Consider the following 19,278-nt stretch of genomic DNA (forward strand, 5'->3'; position numbering starts at 1 on the left):
TTATGAGGATGACAAGTTCCTTTTTGGGGGGTAAAATGACCCTTTAAGAAAACTAATACTGTAACAATACTGTAAATAAATGTATATTTATTTTCATGTGAATCTATTTTCTGTCCCCAAATTACTATTTTGGAATGTGTATATAGTTGTAATTTGGATATACTAATGCTGCAGAAGCCTGTACTGTTTGAGTAAAGGACACTTTGAATGAATAGCCGAATACAGCCGAATATTAAAGCTCTGGCTATTATTCTGCATCCCATTGGACTAATTACTGATCATTCACTTGTACCTATCGTTGCTGTCGGAGGAAAACCTCATCTCCTCAACAGAAACATTTAATTAAATGGACATATTTTCCCATTAACAAACATACAATTACAAAACTTGAGAAGCTGTTTTGAATACATTTTCTTGGTCCTAGAGTCATTAAAATATTCAGAGACTACATTGAGGGAAGTTACTGCTTTCAATACAGTCAAAAGTTTGGACACACCTACTCATTTAAGGGTTTTTCTTAATTTTTTACTATTTTCTATGTTGTAGAATAATAGTGAAGACATCAAAACTATGAAATAGCACATATGGAATCATGTAGTAACCAAAAAGGTGTTAAACAAATCTAAATATATTTTAGATTCTTCAAATAGCCACCCTTTGGTTGAGAGAATGTCAAGAGTGTGCAAAGCTGTCATCAAGGCAAAGGGTGGCTATTTGAAGAATCTCAAATATATTTTGATTTGTTTAACACTTTTTGGTTACTACATGATTCCATATGTGTTGTTTCATAGTGTTGATGTCTTCACTATTATTCTACCTTCTGGTCTTCTAGGCAGAGTTCCTCTGTCTAGGGGCTGTGTTCTTTTGCCCATCTTATACTTTTCTTTTTATTGGCCAGTCTGAGATTTGTCTTTTTCTTTGCAACTAGAAGGCCAGCATCCCGGAGTCGCCACTTCACTGTTGACATTGAGACTTGTGTTTTGCAGGTACTATTTAATGACACTGCCAGTTGAGGACTTGTAAGGCATCTGTTTCTCAAACTAGACACACTAATGTACTTGTCCTTTTGCTCAGTTGTGCACCGGGGCCTCCCACTCCTCTTTCTATACTGGTTAGCGCCAGTTTGTGCTGTTCTGTGAAGGGAGTAGTACACAGCCTTGTACGAGATCTTCAGTTTCTTGGCAATTTCTTGCATGAAATAGCCTTCATTTCTCAGAACAAGAATAGACTGACGAGTTTCAGAAGAAAGTGCTTTGTTTCTGGCCATTTTGAGCCTGTAATCGAACCCACAAATGCTGATGCTCCAGATACTCAACTAGTCTAAAGAAGGACAGTTTTATTTATTTACAGTTTTCAGCTGTGCTAACATAATTGCAAAAGGGTTTTCTAATGATCAATTAGCCTTTTAAAATGATAAACTTGGATTAGCTAACACAACGTGCCATTGGAACACAGGAGTGATGGTTGCTGATAATGGGCCTCTGTACGCCTATGTAGATATTCCATATAAAATCTGCCGTTTCCAGCTACAATAGTCACTTACAATATTAACAATTCCTACACTATTTCGGATCAATTTGATGTTATTTTAATGGACAGAAAATGTGCTTTTCTTTCAAAAACAAGGACATTTTTAAGTGACCCCAAACTTTTGAACAGTAGTGTAGTAGTGTAGTGTATATACACATTATATATATGTTGCTTCTGCATTTATATAATAAACATTTATCAAGTGGTGTGATGGCAATTTTCTTTACGTTAGAAATACCAACAAAAGCACAGCCTATAGCTACAACTTGTAGTAACCCACTGGTATGCTATACTACGCTATACTGTAATGTAATGTGCTATACTATACTACACTGAGCCCTGTAACATACATCAACCCTAGAGTCGTGTACTACATTTAGCTCAGTCTTGGTTACCTTTCCCCCATCCTCCTGGGACTTTAAATACCTATCTGTTGTGTGCAGGACTGGACCACTCCTTTCCTGCTCTTCTCCTTCTCAAACCCCATTGGAGGAGAAGGTCAGAGGGGAGGGATCCCTGGCTTATTCGTCCAATAAGGTTTTGAGGAGGCGAGGAGAGAGGACACAAGGAGTATGAAACTGAGATTCTCCCAATATCTCTTGTGAAGGAGACTATTAACTGATAGGTTCGTTTTCTGTGAACTAGACTGGAGGAAGCTGCTGGGAAAATACCCTTTAGTATGTCTCGGCCTTGGATCCTTATCACCACACACCCTGTCACTCCCCTGTACAACCCCAACGCCCTTCACTCCCTTGTCCAACCCTGGCCCCTACATACCTCCTTCCTGAGTTTGGACATTAGAGATCAAAGGTCAGGCCAGATGGAAACAGAGGAGGATATTTGTTAGCGTAAGGAACAGATCTTTCTATGTGAGTCAGCCAAGGTAGGCTGTAGAGAAGGGGAGTGGCTGCCCTGGGCGGTTTTGTGAAGTTGAGTGCTGGACACACAGAACAAATGCCCAGTTTTCTTTTAGAATGCAAATGTAAAAATGTGTGTGTGTGTGTACCACAGGAGGCTGGTGGCACCTTAATTGGGGAGGACGGCTCATAGTAACGGCTGGAAAGGAATCCATGGAATGGTATCAAACTCTCAAACCCATGGTTTTCATGTGTTTGATACCTATCCATTCACTCCATCCCAGCCATTATGAGCCGTCCTCTCACCCACTCTCAAGCATATTTGACTTGTGTAATAGCCAGGTTCATGATTTGAGCAGTTAGCAAACAGTCCTGTTTTAGACTTGATGTGTGTGTGTTCCCAGGGGGGGCCGTCAAGCCAAACACCATCTCTCCCTCTGACTCACCAACCTCCATCTAACAATATTATATAAACCAGAGCTTAATATAACGTCACAGGTCACATGTCACATAGGTGACTGTCTTCTGAGTGTGGGTTGATGATGAAAGATATTAACTCATGCTTGTGTGTGTTGGAGACTACTCATTGTAGGCGGCTTACAGAATGACTTGCATACAACTATAACACACACTAGTTAAAGTCAACAGGAGGACAGTTGTTTGCGTGAAGTGAATACAGCTAGCCCAGTAGGAGACATTCCTGCAACTTAAATTCTCAGGCTGGTAGGCCGTCATTGTAAATAAGAATTTGTTCTTAACTGATTTGCCTAGTTAAATGTTTAGTATGTAGAAGTCACCTAGTGTGGTAATGTCGCCATCTGATGGCATCAGCAGGAAGAGCATGCGAGTCAACATCAGTGGCTAATATTGGCTCTAACGGTCCATCTTTCTGCAGCTAACCAAAACCAACCAAATTCTAATAATTTCCACAAACATAAAAACAGAGTTGGAGTATAAAGTTTTTAATCCATTTTAAGATGCAAGTATAATATGAAACATGTTAGAGAATAAATATGTACAATACAACTTTAATACAGAGAAGCAGGTAAAAGGCCAACCTATCATACAAGAACTCTGACTACTGAAAAAAGAACCCATGAAGAAGCCATAACAGACCTTAGTGTATTCTGTCAATCTGGGAAAGAAGATGAATGATTGTCAACCAAAAGCAGTAAACCAAATGTAAAATCAACCAAACACAAAACAAACACGTGTGCGCACACACAAATCATAATATAAAACTAGACCTGCTTAAAAAAAATACCTGCTTCCATCATTCATTCTGACTGGAGATCAGTGCAAATGGCTGACTGCTACCATGTGTCAGCTGTTAAAGAGATGGTGGTGCAGAACTCGCTGACATCACCATTCCATGGGCTGGTATGACATCACCATTCCATGGGCTGGTATGACATCGGTTCGGAAAACAGAGAAGGATTTGATCATGGATCCAACCCAATACTGATGTTGCTATTTTGTGGCATAATTATATTTCATAAAATGTATTATGTTACTTGTGGTTTCACTATTTTACAAGAGACTTGATTCTAGCGATGATAAATAAAAACAGGAGCAGACTTCACAGTAGTATAATTTGTTTTTGTTGAATACATCGGCCTAGAAACATGGCTTCCTTCTTCAGGAAAATTGTTATTGGAGCCAGTTGCAAAATCAAAATCAGCCAATTGACCCTCGACCTCTCCATCGATCACAACTGTTGATCATCACACTGATACATGTACTGTAACCCAAAGTGACTTTCAACCAATCAGGGCCTTTATTTCATCATCGCCAATAGAAAGAGAAATGTTGCAAATATTTTTACAATCAGTGTTCCATTCACAAACTGTAACCACGGTCACCGCCAATCACAACCTCTCAATACAATTTATGTTAATATATTTTCTCAGAGGCCACTTAGCTTTACCTCTGTAATATAGAAGTTTAAATACTCTCCTGAAATCAGACAACTTCCTAAAAAATTAAATAATAACTGTCACATCACCCCTCTAACATCCATTAAATCATTCTAAAGACCCATTCTGTGTACTGAGGAAAGCCTACAGATGGATAGAGCATTCTGTGTACTGAGGAAAGCCTACAGATGGATAGAGCATTCTGTGTACTGAGGAAAGCCTACAGATGGATAGAGCATTCTGTGTACTGAGGAAAGCCTACAGATGGATAGAGCATTCTGTGTACTGAGGAAATCCTACAGATGGAGAGAGCATTCTGTGTACTGAGGAAAGCCTACAGATGGAGAGAGCATTCTGTGTACTGAGGAAAGCCTACAGATGGATAGAGCATTCTGTGTACGGAGGAAAGCCTACAGATGGAGAGAGAGAAAAAAGGAACAGAGCAGTCATCCAAAAATTCTACAACTCAACACCCAATCGCTATCAACTCAACTCGAAAGGCTATCATCATCAAGATTTAACATCAACTCGACAGGCTATGAACATCAACTCAACTCGAAGCCTATTACCAACATCAACACGATAGGCTATCACCAACATCATCTCGATAGCCTATCACCAACATCAACATCATCTCGATAGCCTATCATCAACATCAACACGATAGCCTATCACCAACATCAACTCGATAGCCTATCACCAACATCAACACGATAGGCTATCACCAACATCATCTCGATAGCCTATCATCAACATCATCTCGATAGCCTATCACCAACATCAACTCGATAGCCTATCACCAACATCATCTCGATAGCCTATCACCAACATCAACTCGATAGCCTATCACCAACATCAACTCGATAGCCTATCACCAACATCAACAAGATAGCCTATCACCAACATCAACACGATAGCCTATCACCAACATCATCTCGATAGCCTATCACCAACATCAACATCATCTCGATAGCCTATCATCAACATCAACACGATAGCCTATCACCAACATCAACTCGATAGCCTATCACCAACATCAACACGATAGGCTATCACCAACATCATCTCGATAGCCTATCATCAACATCATCTCGATAGCCTAACATCAACTCGATAGCCTATCATCAACATCAACTCAACTCGATAGCCTATCACCAACATCAACACGATAGCCTATCACCAACATCAACTCGATAGCCTATCATCAACATCAACTCAACTCGATAGCCTATCACCAACATCATCTCGATAGCCTATCACCAACATCATCTCGATAGGCTATCGTGTTGATGTTGGTGATAGGCTATCAACATCAACTCAACTCGATAGCCTATCACCAACATCAACTCAACTCGATAGCCTATCACCAACATCATCTCGATAGCCTATCACCAACATCAACACGATAGCCTATCACCAACATCAACTCGATAGCCTATCATCAACATCAACTCAACTCGATAGCCTATCACCAACATCATCTCGATAGCCTATCACCAACATCAACACGATAGCCTATCACCAACATCTTCTCGATAGCCTATCACCAACATCATCTCGATAGCCTATCATCAACATCATCTCGATAGCCTATCATCAACATCATCTCGATAGCCTATCATCAACATCATCTCAACACGATAGCCTATCACCAACATCATCTCAACACGATAGCCTATCATCAACATCAACACGATAGCCTATCACCAACATCATCTCGATAGCCTATCACCAACATCAACACGATAGCCTATCACCAACATCATCTCGATAGCCTATCACCAACATCAACACGATAGCCTATCACCAACATCAACTCGATAGCCTATCATCAACATCAACTCAACTCGATAGCCTATCATCAACATCAACTCAACTCGATAGCCTATCACCAACATCAACTCGATAGCCTATCACCAACATCAACTCGATAGCCTATCACCAACATCAACACGATAGCCTATCACCAACATCAACACGATAGCCTATCACCAACATCAACACGATAGCCTATCACCAACATCATCTCGATAGCCTATCATCAACATCATCTCGATAGCCTATCATCAACATCATCTCGATAGCCTATCATCAACATCATCTCGATAGCCTATCACCAACATCAACTCGATAGCCTATCATCAACATCATCTCAACACGATAGCCTATCACCAACATCAACTCAACTCGATAGCCTATCATCAACATCGCCTCGATAGCCTATCATCAACATCGCCTCGATAGCCTATCACCAACATCAACTCGATAGCCTATCATCAACATCATCTCGATAGCCTATCATCAACATCATCTCAACACGATAGCCTATCATCAACATCATCTCGATAGCCTATCACCAACATCAACTCAACACGATAGCCTATCACCAACATCAACACGATAGCCTATCACCAACATCATCTCGATAGCCTATCATCAACATCATCTCGATAGCCTATCATCAACATCATCTCGATAGCCTATCATCATCATCTCGATAGCCTATCACCAACATCATCTCGATAGCCTATCACCAACATCATCTCGATAGCCTATCATCAACATCATCTCGATAGCCTATCATCAACATCATCTCGATAGCCTATCACCAACATCATCTCGATAGCCTATCACCAACATCAACACGATAGCCTATCATCAACTCGATACGCTATCAACATCAACGCAACTTGATAGGCTATCAATCATCATCATCATCAACTTGATAGGCTATCAACATCAACTCAACACCCTATCAACATCCCACAAAAGAAAGCATAACGCCACATCACATCCTTAAAGTAAAAGAGTAGAATAAGTTCAGCAGGCAGCTGCAAATGAACGAGTGTCAATGAATGAACAATCCTTTTGAGTTGTTTCCTTCGTCCTCATGCCGACCGACTCCTCTCTGTCTCTCTATGGGTAGAAGTCGTTTGATGGGCCATCCACATCAGCTCTCTGTACACTAGGAGCTGTTGACGGGGCAAGACGAGGCAGGAGTATTACAGCCTTGGGCCATCACTGGAGGGGTTCTGTCCAAGTTTGGGTGGGGGCACTGGGGCAAATTGGTGCCTGTGAGGGGTAGGATGGGGATTTCCAGGGGTCCTGGGGTAGCAGGTAGCTACTGTAGCTCCAAGGGCCTGGCAGTTTCAGGAAACAGGATGGGGGATCAAAAGAAGATCTGCTTGGCATCTGACGGGTTCTGCTCCATGGGACAGTAGGGACATTTCAGTCTGAGGAGATGGAGGAGAGAGAGAGTTAGACACACACAGGCAGGTGAATTTAACCACAGAGTTACACAGGTCTGACAATGCCAATGGTTGAATGCCCTCCTGTCTCTCGGTCAGCCTGGATCAAACTTACTTTCCAGCGTTGGTGAGTTTGTTGAGGGCGTCTCTGGAGATGACGTGTCCACAGATGAGCTTCATGGGAGGGTTGCTCTCTGACGTCTGCTGCCGGAGGATGGGACAGGCGAACACGGAGTGGTACCAGCACTTCTTCCCCAGGTCTATCTCAATCTGGAGGGAGGGGAGACAGCACCGTTACCCTTCTATGACAACCTTCATTAATAACCCATTTTAAAATGGTTATAGTATCATAGATGTTAGAAATAATTATGAATTACAATTCTTGCTTTTAAACACTGAGAAATCATTGCCCAGAGAAAGTCATGACAGAAAAGCAGAGAGCTTAGAGAGGGAGACTTACAGGCAGCTCGTCCTTGTGTGTCCAGACTCCGCTACACTGTCTCTGTTCAATCACCTGTTTGATGTTCATCAGGACTGGCAGAGCCATGCAGCCTGACGCAAAACTGACATTCAACACAGAGAAACAGACGTGGAAATCACAGACACATACTGCAGTCAGAAACAAAGACCAGCATTGTAAAGGAATCTTACTATCAGCGTCATACTCCCGGCCGTGCGCGTCGAATACAACAGGTGTAGGTAGACCTTACAGTGAAATGCTTACTTACAAGTCCTTAACCAACAATGCTTTAAGTTAAGACAAAAAAGAAACTAATAATTAAAGAGCAGCAGTAAAATAACAAGCGAGGCTTTATACAGGGGGGTACCGGTACAGAGTCAATGTGGAGGCTATATACAGGGGTACCGGTACAGAGTCAATGTGGAGGCTATATACAGGGGTACCGGTACAGAGTCAATGTGGAGGCTATATACAGGGGGTACCGGTACAGAGTCAATGTGGAGGCTATATACAGGGGGTACCGGTACAGAGTCAATGTGGAGGCTATATACAGGGGGGTACCGGTACAGAGTCAATGTGGAGGCTATATACAGGGGGTACCGGTACAGAGTCAATGTGGAGGCTATATACAGGGGGGTACCGGTACAGAGTCAATGTGGAGGCTATATACAGGGGGGTACCGGTACAGAGTCAATGTGGAGGCTATATACAGGGGGGTACTGGTACAGAGTCAATGTGGAGGCTATATACAGGGGGGTACCGGTACAGAGTCAATGTGGAGGCTATATACAGGGGGGTACCGGTACAGAGTCAATGTGGAGGCTATATACAGGGGGGGGTACCGGTACAGAGTCAATGTGGAGGCTATATACAGGGGGGTACCGGTACAGAGTCAATGTGGAGGCTATATACAGGGGGGTACTGGTACAGAGTCAATGTGGAGGCTATATACAGGAGGGTACCGGTACAGAGTCAATGTGGAGGCTATATACAGGGGGGGTACCGGTACAGAGTCAATGTGGAGGCTATATACAGGGGGGTACCGGTACAGAGTCAATGTGGAGGCTATATACAGGGGGGTACTGGTACAGAGTCAATGTGGAGGCTATATACAGGAGGGTACCGGTACAGAGTCAATGTGCGGGGACACTGGTTAGTTGAGGTAATATGTACATGTAGGTAGAGTTAAAGTGACGATGCATAGATTATAAACAGAGTAGCAGCAGTGTAAAAGAGGGTTCTGGGTAGCCCTTAGATTAGCTGTTCAGGAGTCTTATGGCTTGGGGGTAGAAGCTGTTTAGAAGCCTCTTGGACCTAGACTTGGCGCTCCGGTATCGCTTTCCGTGCGGTAGCAGAGAGAACAGTCTATGACTAGGTTGGCTGGAGTCTCACAATTTTTAGGGCCTTCCTCTGACACCGCCTGGTATAGAGGTCCTGGATGTCAAGAAGCTTGGCCCCAGTGATGTACTGGGCTGTACGCACTACCCTCTGTAGTGCCTTGCGGTCGGAGGCCGAGCAGTTGCCATACCAGACAGTGATGCAACTAATCAGAATGGTCTCGATGCAGCTGTAAAACCTTTTGAGGATCTGAGGACCCCATGCAAAATCTTTTCAGTCTTCTGAGGGGGAATAGGTTTTGTTGTGCCCTCATCACAACTGTCTTAGTGTGTTTGGACCATGATAGTTTGCTGGTGATGTGGACAACAAGGAACTTGAAGCTCTCAACCGGTGTGTGTGTGTGTGTGTGTGTGTGTGTGTGTCTAACCTGACACTGAGAGGTGACTCTACAGATAGCCCCAGCAGCGCGCAGGCATCCCTGGTGAAGCTGTTACAGATCTCAGCCCATTGGTTGGTCTCTAGCAGAGAGCGGTAGGGAGAGTTCTCTATGCCGTGCCGCAGGTACACCAGACTACCCATGAGGATCTGGATGTCTGGGAGGGGAGAGGAGACACTGTTAACATGGACGTCTGGGAGGGGAGAGGAGACACTGTTAACATGGACGTCTGGGGGGGGAGAGGAGACACTGTTAACATGGACGTCTGGGAGGGGAGAGGAGACACTGTTAACATGGACGTCTGGGAGGGGAGAGGAGACACTGTTAACATGGACGTCTGGGAGGGGAGAGGAGACACTTAATGATGTCTGGGGGGAGAGGAGACACTGTTAACATGGACGTCTGGGAGGGGAGAGGAGACACTTAATGATGTCTGGGGGGAGAGGAGACACTGTTAACATGGACGTCTGGGGGGGGAGAGGAGACACTTAACATGGACGTCTGGGGGGGGAGAGGAGACACTGTTAACATGGACGTCTGGGAGGGGAGAGGAGACACTGTTAACATGGACGTCTGGGAGGGGAGAGGGGACACTGTTAACATGGACGTCTGGGAGGGGAGAGGAGACACTGTTAACATGGACGTCTGGGGGGGGGGAGGAGACACTGTTAACATGGACGTCTGGGAGGGGAGAGGAGACACTGTTAACATGGACGTCTGGGAGGGGAGAGGAGACACTTAATGATGTCTGGGGGGAGAGGAGACACTTAATGATGTCTGGGGGGAGAGGAGACACTGTTAACATGGACGTCTGGGAGGGGAGAGGAGACAGTGGTCATGAAGGACGTCTGAGAGGAGACAGTGGTCATGAAGGATGTCTGAGAGGAGAGGAGACAGTGGTCATGAAGGATGTCTGAGAGGAGAGGAGACAGTGGTCATGAAGGATGTCTGAGAGGAGAGGAGACAGTGGTCATGAAGGATGTCTGAGAGGAGAGGAGACAGTGGTCATGAAGTAGGGAGGAAGGAAGGTGTCCATTGACACACTATTGGAACAGGTCATTAGTCAGTCAGCTGGTAAGAGAAAGAAGCTATGAAGTCCTGTAAGAAAGCTATTGCAACGGAACATGCTTGGCAACACAAAACAGCAACGGAACATGCTTGGCAACACAAAACAGCAACGGAACATGCTTGGCAACACAAAACAGCAACGGAACATGCTTGGCAACACAAAACAGCAACGGAACATGCTTGGCAACACAAAACAGCAACGGAACATGCTTGGCAACACAAAACAGCAACGGAACATGCTTGGCAACACAAAACAGCAACGGAACATGCTTGGCAACACAAAACAACAACGGAACATGCTTGGCAACACAAAACAGCAACGGAACATGCTTGGCAACACAAAACAACAACGGAACATGCTTGGCAACACAAAACAACAACGGAACATGCTTGGCAACACGGAACATGCTTGGCAACACAAAACAACAACGGAACATGCTTGGCAACACAAAACAACAATTAGAGTTTCTCATTGGATGATTAGGATTTCTTCTTATTGGACAGTTCCTCCCTGTTTCAGTTGATTTTCTTCCGTTTGGTGCCTAATGAACATGATCCCTGTCAAAAAGTTCTTCAAAACCACCAGGAACCCCCAGCCAGGGAGTCTGTCCCTACCCCTCTTCAAAACCACCAGGAACCCCCAGCCAGGGAGTCTGTCCCTACCCCTCTTCAAAACCACCAGGAACCCCCAACCAGGGAGTCTGTCCCTACCCCTCTTCAAAACCACCAGGAACCCCCAGCCAGGGAGTCTGTCCCTACCCCTCTTCAAAACCACCAGGAACCCCCAGCCAGGGAGTCTGTCCCTACCCCTCTTCAAAACCACCAGGAACCCCCAACCAGGGAGTCTGTCCCTACCCCTCTTCAAAACCACCAGGAACCCCCAGCCAGGGAGTCTGTCCCTACCCCTCTTCAAAACCACCAGGAACCCCCAGCCAGGGAGTCTGTCCCTACCCCTCTTCAAAACCACCAGGAACCCCCAGCCAGGGAGTCTGTCCCTACCCCTCTTCAAAACCACCAGGAACCCCCAGCCAGGGAGTCTGTTCCTACCCCTCTTCAAAACCACCAGGAACCCCCAACCAGGGAGTCTGTCCCTACCCCTCTTCAAAACCACCAGGGACCCCCAGCCAGGGAGTCTGTCCCTACCCCTCTTCAAAACCACCAGGGACCCCCAGCCAGGGAGTCTGTCCCTACCCCTCTTCAAAACCACCAGGAACCCCCAGCCAGGGAGTCTGTCCCTACCCCTCTTCAAAACCACCAGGAACCCCCAGCCAGGGAGTCTGTCCCTACCCCTCTTCAAAACCACCAGGAACCCCCAACCAGGGAGTCTGTCCCTACCCCTCTTCAAAACCACCAGGAACCCCCAGCCAGGGAGTCTGTCCCTACCCCTCTTCAAAACCACCAGGAACCCCCAGCCAGGGAGTCTGTCCCTACCCCTCTTCAAAACCACCAGGAACCCCCAACCAGGGAGTCTGTCCCTACCCCTCTTCAAAACCACCAGGAACCCCCAGCCAGGGAGTCTGTCCCTACCCCTCTTCAAAACCACCAGGAACCCCCAGCCAGGGAGTCTGTCCCTACCCCTCTTCAAAACCACCAGGAACCCCCAGCCAGGGAGTCTGTCCCTACCCCTCTTCAAAACCACCAGGAACCCCCAGCCAGGGAGTCTGTTCCTACCCCTCTTCAAAACCACCAGGAACCCCCAACCAGGGAGTCTGTCCCTACCCCTCTTCAAAACCACCAGGGACCCCCAGCCAGGGAGTCTGTCCCTACCCCTCTTCAAAACCACCAGGGACCCCCAGCCAGGGAGTCTGTCCCTACCCCTCTTCAAAACCACCAGGGACCCCCAGCCAGGGAGTCTGTCCCTACCCCTCTTCAAAACCACCAGGAACCCCCAGCCAGGGAGTCTGTCCCTACCCCTCTTCAAAACCACCAGGAACCCCCAACCAGGGAGTCTGTCCCTACCCCTCTTCAAAACCACCAGGAACCCCCAGCCAGGGAGTCTGTCCCTACCCCTCTTCAAAACCACCAGGAACCCCCAGCCAGGGAGTCTGTCCCTACCCCTCTTCAAAACCACCAGGAACCCCCAGCCAGGGAGTCTGTCCCTACCCCTCTTCAAAACCACCAGGAACCCCCAGCCAGGGAGTCTGTCCCTACCCCTCTTCAAAACCACCAGGAACCCCCAGCCAGGGAGTCTGTCCCTACCCCTCTTCAAAACCACCAGGAACCCCCAGCCAGGGAGTCTGTCCCTACCCCTCTTCAAAACCACCAGGAACCCCCAGCCAGGGAGTCTGTCCCTACCCCTCTTCAAAACCACCAGGAACCCCCAGCCAGGGAGTCTGTCCCTACCCCTCTTCAAAACCACCAGGAACCCCCAGCCAGGGAGTCTGTCCCTACCCCTCTTCAAAACCACCAGGAACCCCCAGCCAGGGAGTCTGTCCCTACCCTCTTCAAAACCACCAGGAACCCCCAGCCAGGGAGTCTGTCCCTACCCCTCTTCAAAACCACCAGGAACCCCCAGCCAGGGAGTCTGTCCCTACCCCTCTTCAAAACCACCAGGAACCCCCAGCCAGGGAGTCTGTCCCTACCCCTCTTCAAAACCACCAGGAACCCCCAGCCAGGGAGTCTGTCCCTACCCCTCTTCAAAACCACCAGGAACCCCCAGCCAGGGAGTCTGTCCCTACCCCTCTTCAAAACCACCAGGAACCCCCAGCCAGGGAGTCTGTCCCTACCCCTCTTCAAAACCACCAGGAACCCCCAGCCAGGGAGTCTGTCCCTACCCCTCTTCAAAACCACCAGGAACCCCCAGCCAGGGAGTCTGTCCCTACCCCTCTTCAAAACCACCAGGAACCCCCAGCCAGGGAGTCTGTCCCTACCCCTCTTCAAAACCACCAGGAACCCCCAGCCAGGGAGTCTGTCCCTACCCCTCTTCAAAACCACCAGGAACCCCCAGCCAGGGAGTCTGTCCCTACCCCTCTTCAAAACCACCAGGAACCCCCAGCCAGGGAGTCTGTCCCTACCCCTCTTCAAAACCACCAGGAACCCCCAGCCAGGGAGTCTGTCCCTACCCCTCTTCAAAACCACCAGGAACCCCCAGCCAGGGAGTCTGTCCCTACCCCTCTTCAAAACCACCAGGAACCCCCAGCCAGGGAGTCTGTCCCTACCCCTCTTCAAAACCACCAGGAACCCCCAGCCAGGGAGTCTGTCCCTACCCCTCTTCAAAACCACCAGGAACCCCCAGCCAGGGAGTCTGTCCCTACCCCTCTTCAAAACCACCAGGAACCCCCAGCCAGGGAGTCTGTCCCTACCCCTCTTCAAAACCACCAGGAACCCCCAGCCAGGGAGTCTGTCCCTACCCCTCTTCAAAACCACCAGGAACCCCCAGCCAGGGAGTCTGTCCCTACCCCTCTTCAAAACCACCAGGAACCCCCAGCCAGGGAGTCTGTCCCTACCTCTCTGGTGCGGTGAGGTGGACTGTTAGTGCTTCCATTCAGACCATAATTTATCTGCCCTCTACATTTCTATCTGTCCCACTCTGACCAGAACAGGGCCCAGGCTGTCTGTGTTCCTACCTCTCTGGTGCTGTGAGGCGAAGGGCTGGAAGTGCCTGGCGTACTGTAGCGCCTCCAGCTGGTTGGTGATGCCTCCGTTTAACAGGCTGATGAAGTAGAGGCGGTGCAGCTTGAACTCCAGGGTACTGTTCAGGTCCAGCAGGCGCTGCCGGTTTGTTACTGCCCACCTGGAGCCAGGGAGAGAGAGGATTGTAATCATTAGTGCACACCTGGAGCCAGGGAGAGAGAGGATTGTAATCATTAGTGCACACCTGGAGCCAGGGAGAGAGAGGATTGTAATCATTAGTGCACACCTGGAGCCAGGGAGAGAGAGGATTGTAATCATTAGTGCACACCTGGAGCCAGGGAGAGAGAGGATTGTAATCATTAGTGCACACCTGGAGCCAGGGAGAGAGAGGATTGTAATCATTAGTGCACACCGCAGCAAACAGTTGCAAACTGAAAGCAATTTATATTGGACAAATTCAGGTAGTTCCCTCCACGTTTCCTTCTGTTTAGGTCCTAGTGAATAGACCCCAGGATTGGGCTCAATTCAATTTCAATTCAATTGACCTTCAACCCCGGCATTGCCCCAACCCCGGCATTGCCCCAACCCCGGCATTGCCCCAACCCCGGCATTGCCCCAACCCTGACCGGGTGTCTACAAGTCTTTCAGATCTCAATTGTGTTCTAAAGTTAATCAGTTACTGAATGGATCAAAATGCTCAAAGAGGGGTTTGATTCACATTCAACTCCACACAGAGAGGAGGTACAGTACACACTCTAGTGCTGGTCTGAGGTCAGTATATAACAGAGAGGAGGTACAGTACACACACTAGTGCTGGTCTGAGGTCAGTATATAACAGAGAGGAGGTACAGTACACACTCTAGTGCTGGTCTGAGGTCAGTATATAACAGAGAGGAGGTACAGTACATACTCTAGTGCTGGTCTGAGGTCAGTAAATAACAGAGAGGAGGTAGAGAGGAGGTACAGTAGATACTCTATTGCTGGTCTGAGGTCAGTATATAACAGAGAGGAGGTACAGTGCATACTCTAGTGCTGGTCTGAGGTCAGTAAATAACAGAGAGGAGGTAGAGAGGAGGTACAGTACATACTCTAGTGCTGGTCTGAGGTCAGTATATAACAGAGAGGAGGTAGAGAGGAGGTACAGTACATACTCTAGTGCTGGTCTGAGGTCCTGCATCCTCAAGGCCTCCAGGATCCTGTTGAGTTCCAAGAACGGCTGCTTCATGCTCATGTCAATCACTACTCCAGATTCCTGGGAGACACACACACACGGCAGGCAGTTATAATACATATGAAATACACCCAACAGGGACCAACAGGGTGTGCAGGCTTTTATTTCATCTCAGTTGTTCTGTTTACCTGACATAGGTCCTCTGCCACGCTCAGCATGCCTTGTCTGTACAGGTGTTCCACAATGGTCTCACTCAGGTACTTCTGTCTCTCAGGTGAGTCCCACACTGTCTCTGCCACCACTGCACTCACCTCTGCATCAAAGTTCTACAGAAACACAGACAGGAAACAACCAAAGTATAAGTAGAAATACATTTCTCCTTTGTGTGCTTAAAATGTATAATACTGTCTTGAACCACAAGGAAGTTACGTCATCTCGTTTCTAAATTGTAAAGATACTATAATGAAAGCATTTAGTGGGAAACTCTCACCCTGTCGATAGCTTTGCCCACTTTGGAGACACTGCCGTGGATGTCCTTGTGTCTGGAGGCCAGCAGCTGTACGGTTTCTTTAATGTTCTTACAACACTGGGCCATGGTCTGAGACAGCACCGTCAGATCTGCATCTCGTACCCCTGAAGGAGAGGTATTTAGAGAGGCGGGAGAATCAGGTTTCTGCATTGTGATGCATTGACATTACACAACATTCTATGGCAGCCATGTTAGCACCATTTCAAATATAATGACATATGTCTATGGTTAGCACCCTATTACCATCACATGGGAATATTCAAACAATGTTATGTAACTGAATGTCTAGAATTAGAACGATATTCAAAAGTTGACCCAACTCTGTAAATACATGTCTCTGCCATGAAGGAGACAGCAAGGTTAAAGGTTAAAACAAGTCCTAATGTTAAAGGTTAAAGTAGTCCTGCTGAAAGTTACATAAAGAGACCTATGAATCACTTCTGTGCCTGAACACTCATGAGTCATGGCACGCAACCGGAGCAAAACAATGTTTCATTTGTCTTGTGGCGAATTGTTTAAATAAATTAATTGCATATTGTTCTGTGCTTTAGTTATAGTCGTGCATCAAATTCCTCAAATATGGGGCCTTTAACCGTATGTGCAGGTATCTATCATTCTGTACCTGCAAGGTACCGGATGACTGGAGTGGACACTACTTCTAAACTACAGCGTGGCCTTACCGAATGTAACCAGCTGTCCCCGTAGCTCACAGACGCTGCGTAGTAGTTCGTCCAGCCGTTCCTCTGACTGGTGTCCGTACATGACGAACCTATGGAGCACCTTCTCCAGCTCCCGCTCCACACACGCACACTGCTCCATACCTAGACTGGGACTCTACTGCATTCACTACCACCTGGGAGAGACAACACACATAACCAAGGGAACTAGGCCTAGGTCAGTGGTATTCAAACCTCTCCCCAGGGACCCCCAGACATTTCACTATTTTGTTGTAGCCCTGAAGTAGTTCATCTGATTCACCTAGTCAAGGGCTTGAAGTAGCTCATCTGATTCACCTAGTCAAGGGCTTGAAGTAGCTCATCTGATTCACCTAGTCAAGGGCCTGAAGTAGCTCATCTGATTCACCTAGTCAAGGGCCTGAAGTAGCTCATCTGATTCACCTAGTCAAGGGCCTGAAGTAGCTCATCTGATTCACCTAGTCAAGGGCTTGAAGTAGCTCATCTGATTCACCTAGTCAAGGCCTTGAAGTAGCTCATCTGATTCACCTAGTCAAGGGCCTGAAGTAGCTCATCTGATTCACCTAGTCAAGGGCCTGAAGTAGCTCATCTGATTCACCTAGTCAAGGGGCCTGAAGTAGCTCATCTGATTCACCTAGTCAAGGGCCTGAAGTAGCTCATCTGATTCACCTAGTCAAGGGCCTGAAGTAGCTAATCTGATTCATCTAGTCAATGGCCTGAAGTAGCTCATCTGATTCATCTAGTCAATGGCCTGAAGTAGCTCATCTGATTGATCTAGTCAATGGCTTGATGATTAGTTGAATCAGGTGTGCTAGCTACAGAAAATATAAAATACCTGGAACGGCTGGGGGTCCCCAAGGAGAGGTTTGAGAACCACTGAACAAGGTCACAAACAATAGCTCAGCATTTTGCAATCCTCCCATGACCCCAACAGTTTTGATTCACTACTAGTACTAGCATAACTGGTCAACAAAATACTTGATTAGTTGAATCAGATTTGCTAGAGCCTAAAGTGTGCAATGGCACAGTTTGGACAGTATTGATAATCATTGACAGGCAACAGAAAATATGAAAGAAGACCAATTTATTCTAGATCAACAAGTGGATATCACTGTTGTTAGGCCTAAATGTCTTGGTCTCATTGACACATCAGGCATCCCTGGTGTAAACATTTGAAAAACATCGCTCTGCAACTTTCCCCTTCTCGTTTTAATTGTATACATCTGACAAATACAACATTTACTATGTAGCTACACATCATGCAAAAAAAGACTACTTTTGGAACCGGTTTGCTCGCTGAAGCTAATAGGCCCTGTCCATAGCCTCAAGCCCTCGACCAATGGCATTCGACTGCAACACAGGGTTAGCACGGTAGGCTAACTAGCCAAATCGTTTGCTGACACTGAGTTAAGACAAGTAGCTGGCGAAACACTAAGAATCTAGCCAGCTGTGTTCTTGCTACTTACTAAATACTCACAACAAAGCTCTGGTAGCAGCTATGTTAACAAATATCAAGTTAGCTAAGCTAACTAGCCAAACCCACAACAACATTACCAAGCCAGCTAGCGTAGCTATATAGCTACTGGTACCTAGACATTATCTAGCTGCATAAGAAGTCGTATCAAACACCACTTGGTTACAATGTCGATTATCATACCTCTGTCAATCCTATTGGCAGCTAAGAAATGTTGGTGAGTAGCTAGCTAGCTACGTGTTGTTATTCTGTCCTTTCGCATACACTTCAAGTTGTCGCATAACGTAAACCTAGCAATGGACCGAAGCTGTTTATGTTTGACTCGGCAATAATGGTGTATTTTAATCGATTGCATAGTTAGAAAGACAGCCAGATTACACTAATATTTGTTGCAATTCTAAAATATATTAACGACATGTCATAAAATCTAAAATTAGTTAGAAGGACAACATAAAGCGTCAAAATAAAGACCACTTGCCTGTCGTAACAGCGATTCTCCACCAGTTGTCCTTCGATCTGCGGAACTTCCTTCCGGTGTCGCACATCTCAGATTTTCATAATAAAAGTACTGTAGTTACTTTGACCATAAAGGTAAGGTTCTTAGACTTGATTCAATGTTTAATATTTACAGAGTTCCATCCTCTGATACATACTCATATATCCGTAAAAACAAGTCAAATGTAGTATTTGATTCCAATGTTAAATTGTCTCACATAGCCTACAAGTTCATTGCGAACCCCAGGTGGCGCTGTATGGACGGTTATGAATGGAGATCTATGGCCAGCTTGCATAGCGATGGTGCAGACAGGTGTGTGGCTTGGAGCTGGCCAGGGAATTTCCCACCTGTGATGTAACTATCTGGTCATGACCCCAGACAGGCATTGATGTAAAACACACACACACACAAACCATCAATATGCATGTAGATTACTGAAAGTCACTCATAAGACATGTCTCAATTAAGTCGCTTCATTAATTAACTT

At 46.5% G+C, this 19,278-nt stretch overlaps 1 protein-coding gene across 3 annotated transcripts; it reads right to left on the reverse strand.

Moving 5' to 3' along the window:
- Nucleotides 1-3,333: 3,333 nt before the first annotated feature.
- LOC120062574 (E3 ubiquitin-protein transferase RMND5B-like) lies at nucleotides 3,334-18,805 on the reverse strand. 3 transcript variants are annotated; one of them, XM_039012649.1, is made up of 10 exons: nucleotides 18,774-18,805; nucleotides 16,807-16,979; nucleotides 16,088-16,230; nucleotides 15,786-15,923; nucleotides 15,578-15,678; nucleotides 14,420-14,586; nucleotides 9,777-9,942; nucleotides 8,012-8,114; nucleotides 7,667-7,821; nucleotides 3,334-7,536 (listed from the first exon to the last, which is right to left on the reverse strand). In XM_039012649.1, exons 2-10 carry the CDS (start codon nucleotides 16,943-16,945, stop codon nucleotides 7,473-7,475), a joined length of 1,176 nt encoding a protein of 391 aa, XP_038868577.1. In that variant the 5' UTR covers nucleotides 16,946-16,979; nucleotides 18,774-18,805; the 3' UTR covers nucleotides 3,334-7,472. The 3 variants fall into 3 exon arrangements, 2 of the variants coding, with proteins under 2 accessions (XP_038868577.1, XP_038868578.1); XM_039012650.1 differs by lacking the exon at nucleotides 18,774-18,805 and adding an exon at nucleotides 18,479-18,498; XR_005478409.1 differs by lacking the exon at nucleotides 18,774-18,805 and having other exon boundaries at nucleotides 5,815-5,831; nucleotides 6,011-7,536; nucleotides 16,807-16,945.
- Nucleotides 18,806-19,278: the final 473 nt, after the last annotated feature.

This window comes from Salvelinus namaycush, chromosome 17 (genome assembly GCF_016432855.1).
Source record: "Salvelinus namaycush isolate Seneca chromosome 17, SaNama_1.0, whole genome shotgun sequence".
Lineage (NCBI taxonomy): Eukaryota > Metazoa > Chordata > Actinopteri > Salmoniformes > Salmonidae > Salvelinus > Salvelinus namaycush.

Coding starts and splice junctions, on each gene's coding strand:
- LOC120062574 (XM_039012649.1), bottom strand. CDS start 16,945: ATGGAGCAGTGTGCGTGTGTGGAGCGGGAGCTGGAGAAGGTGCTCCAT. Junction 9,943..14,419: donor CGCCTCACAGCACCAGAGAG/GTAGGAACACAG, acceptor CTCCCCTCCCAG/ACATCCAGATCCTCATGGGT. Junction 7,822..8,011: donor CACACAAGGACGAGCTGCCT/GTAAGTCTCCCT, acceptor CCCTCCCTCCAG/ATTGAGATAGACCTGGGGAA.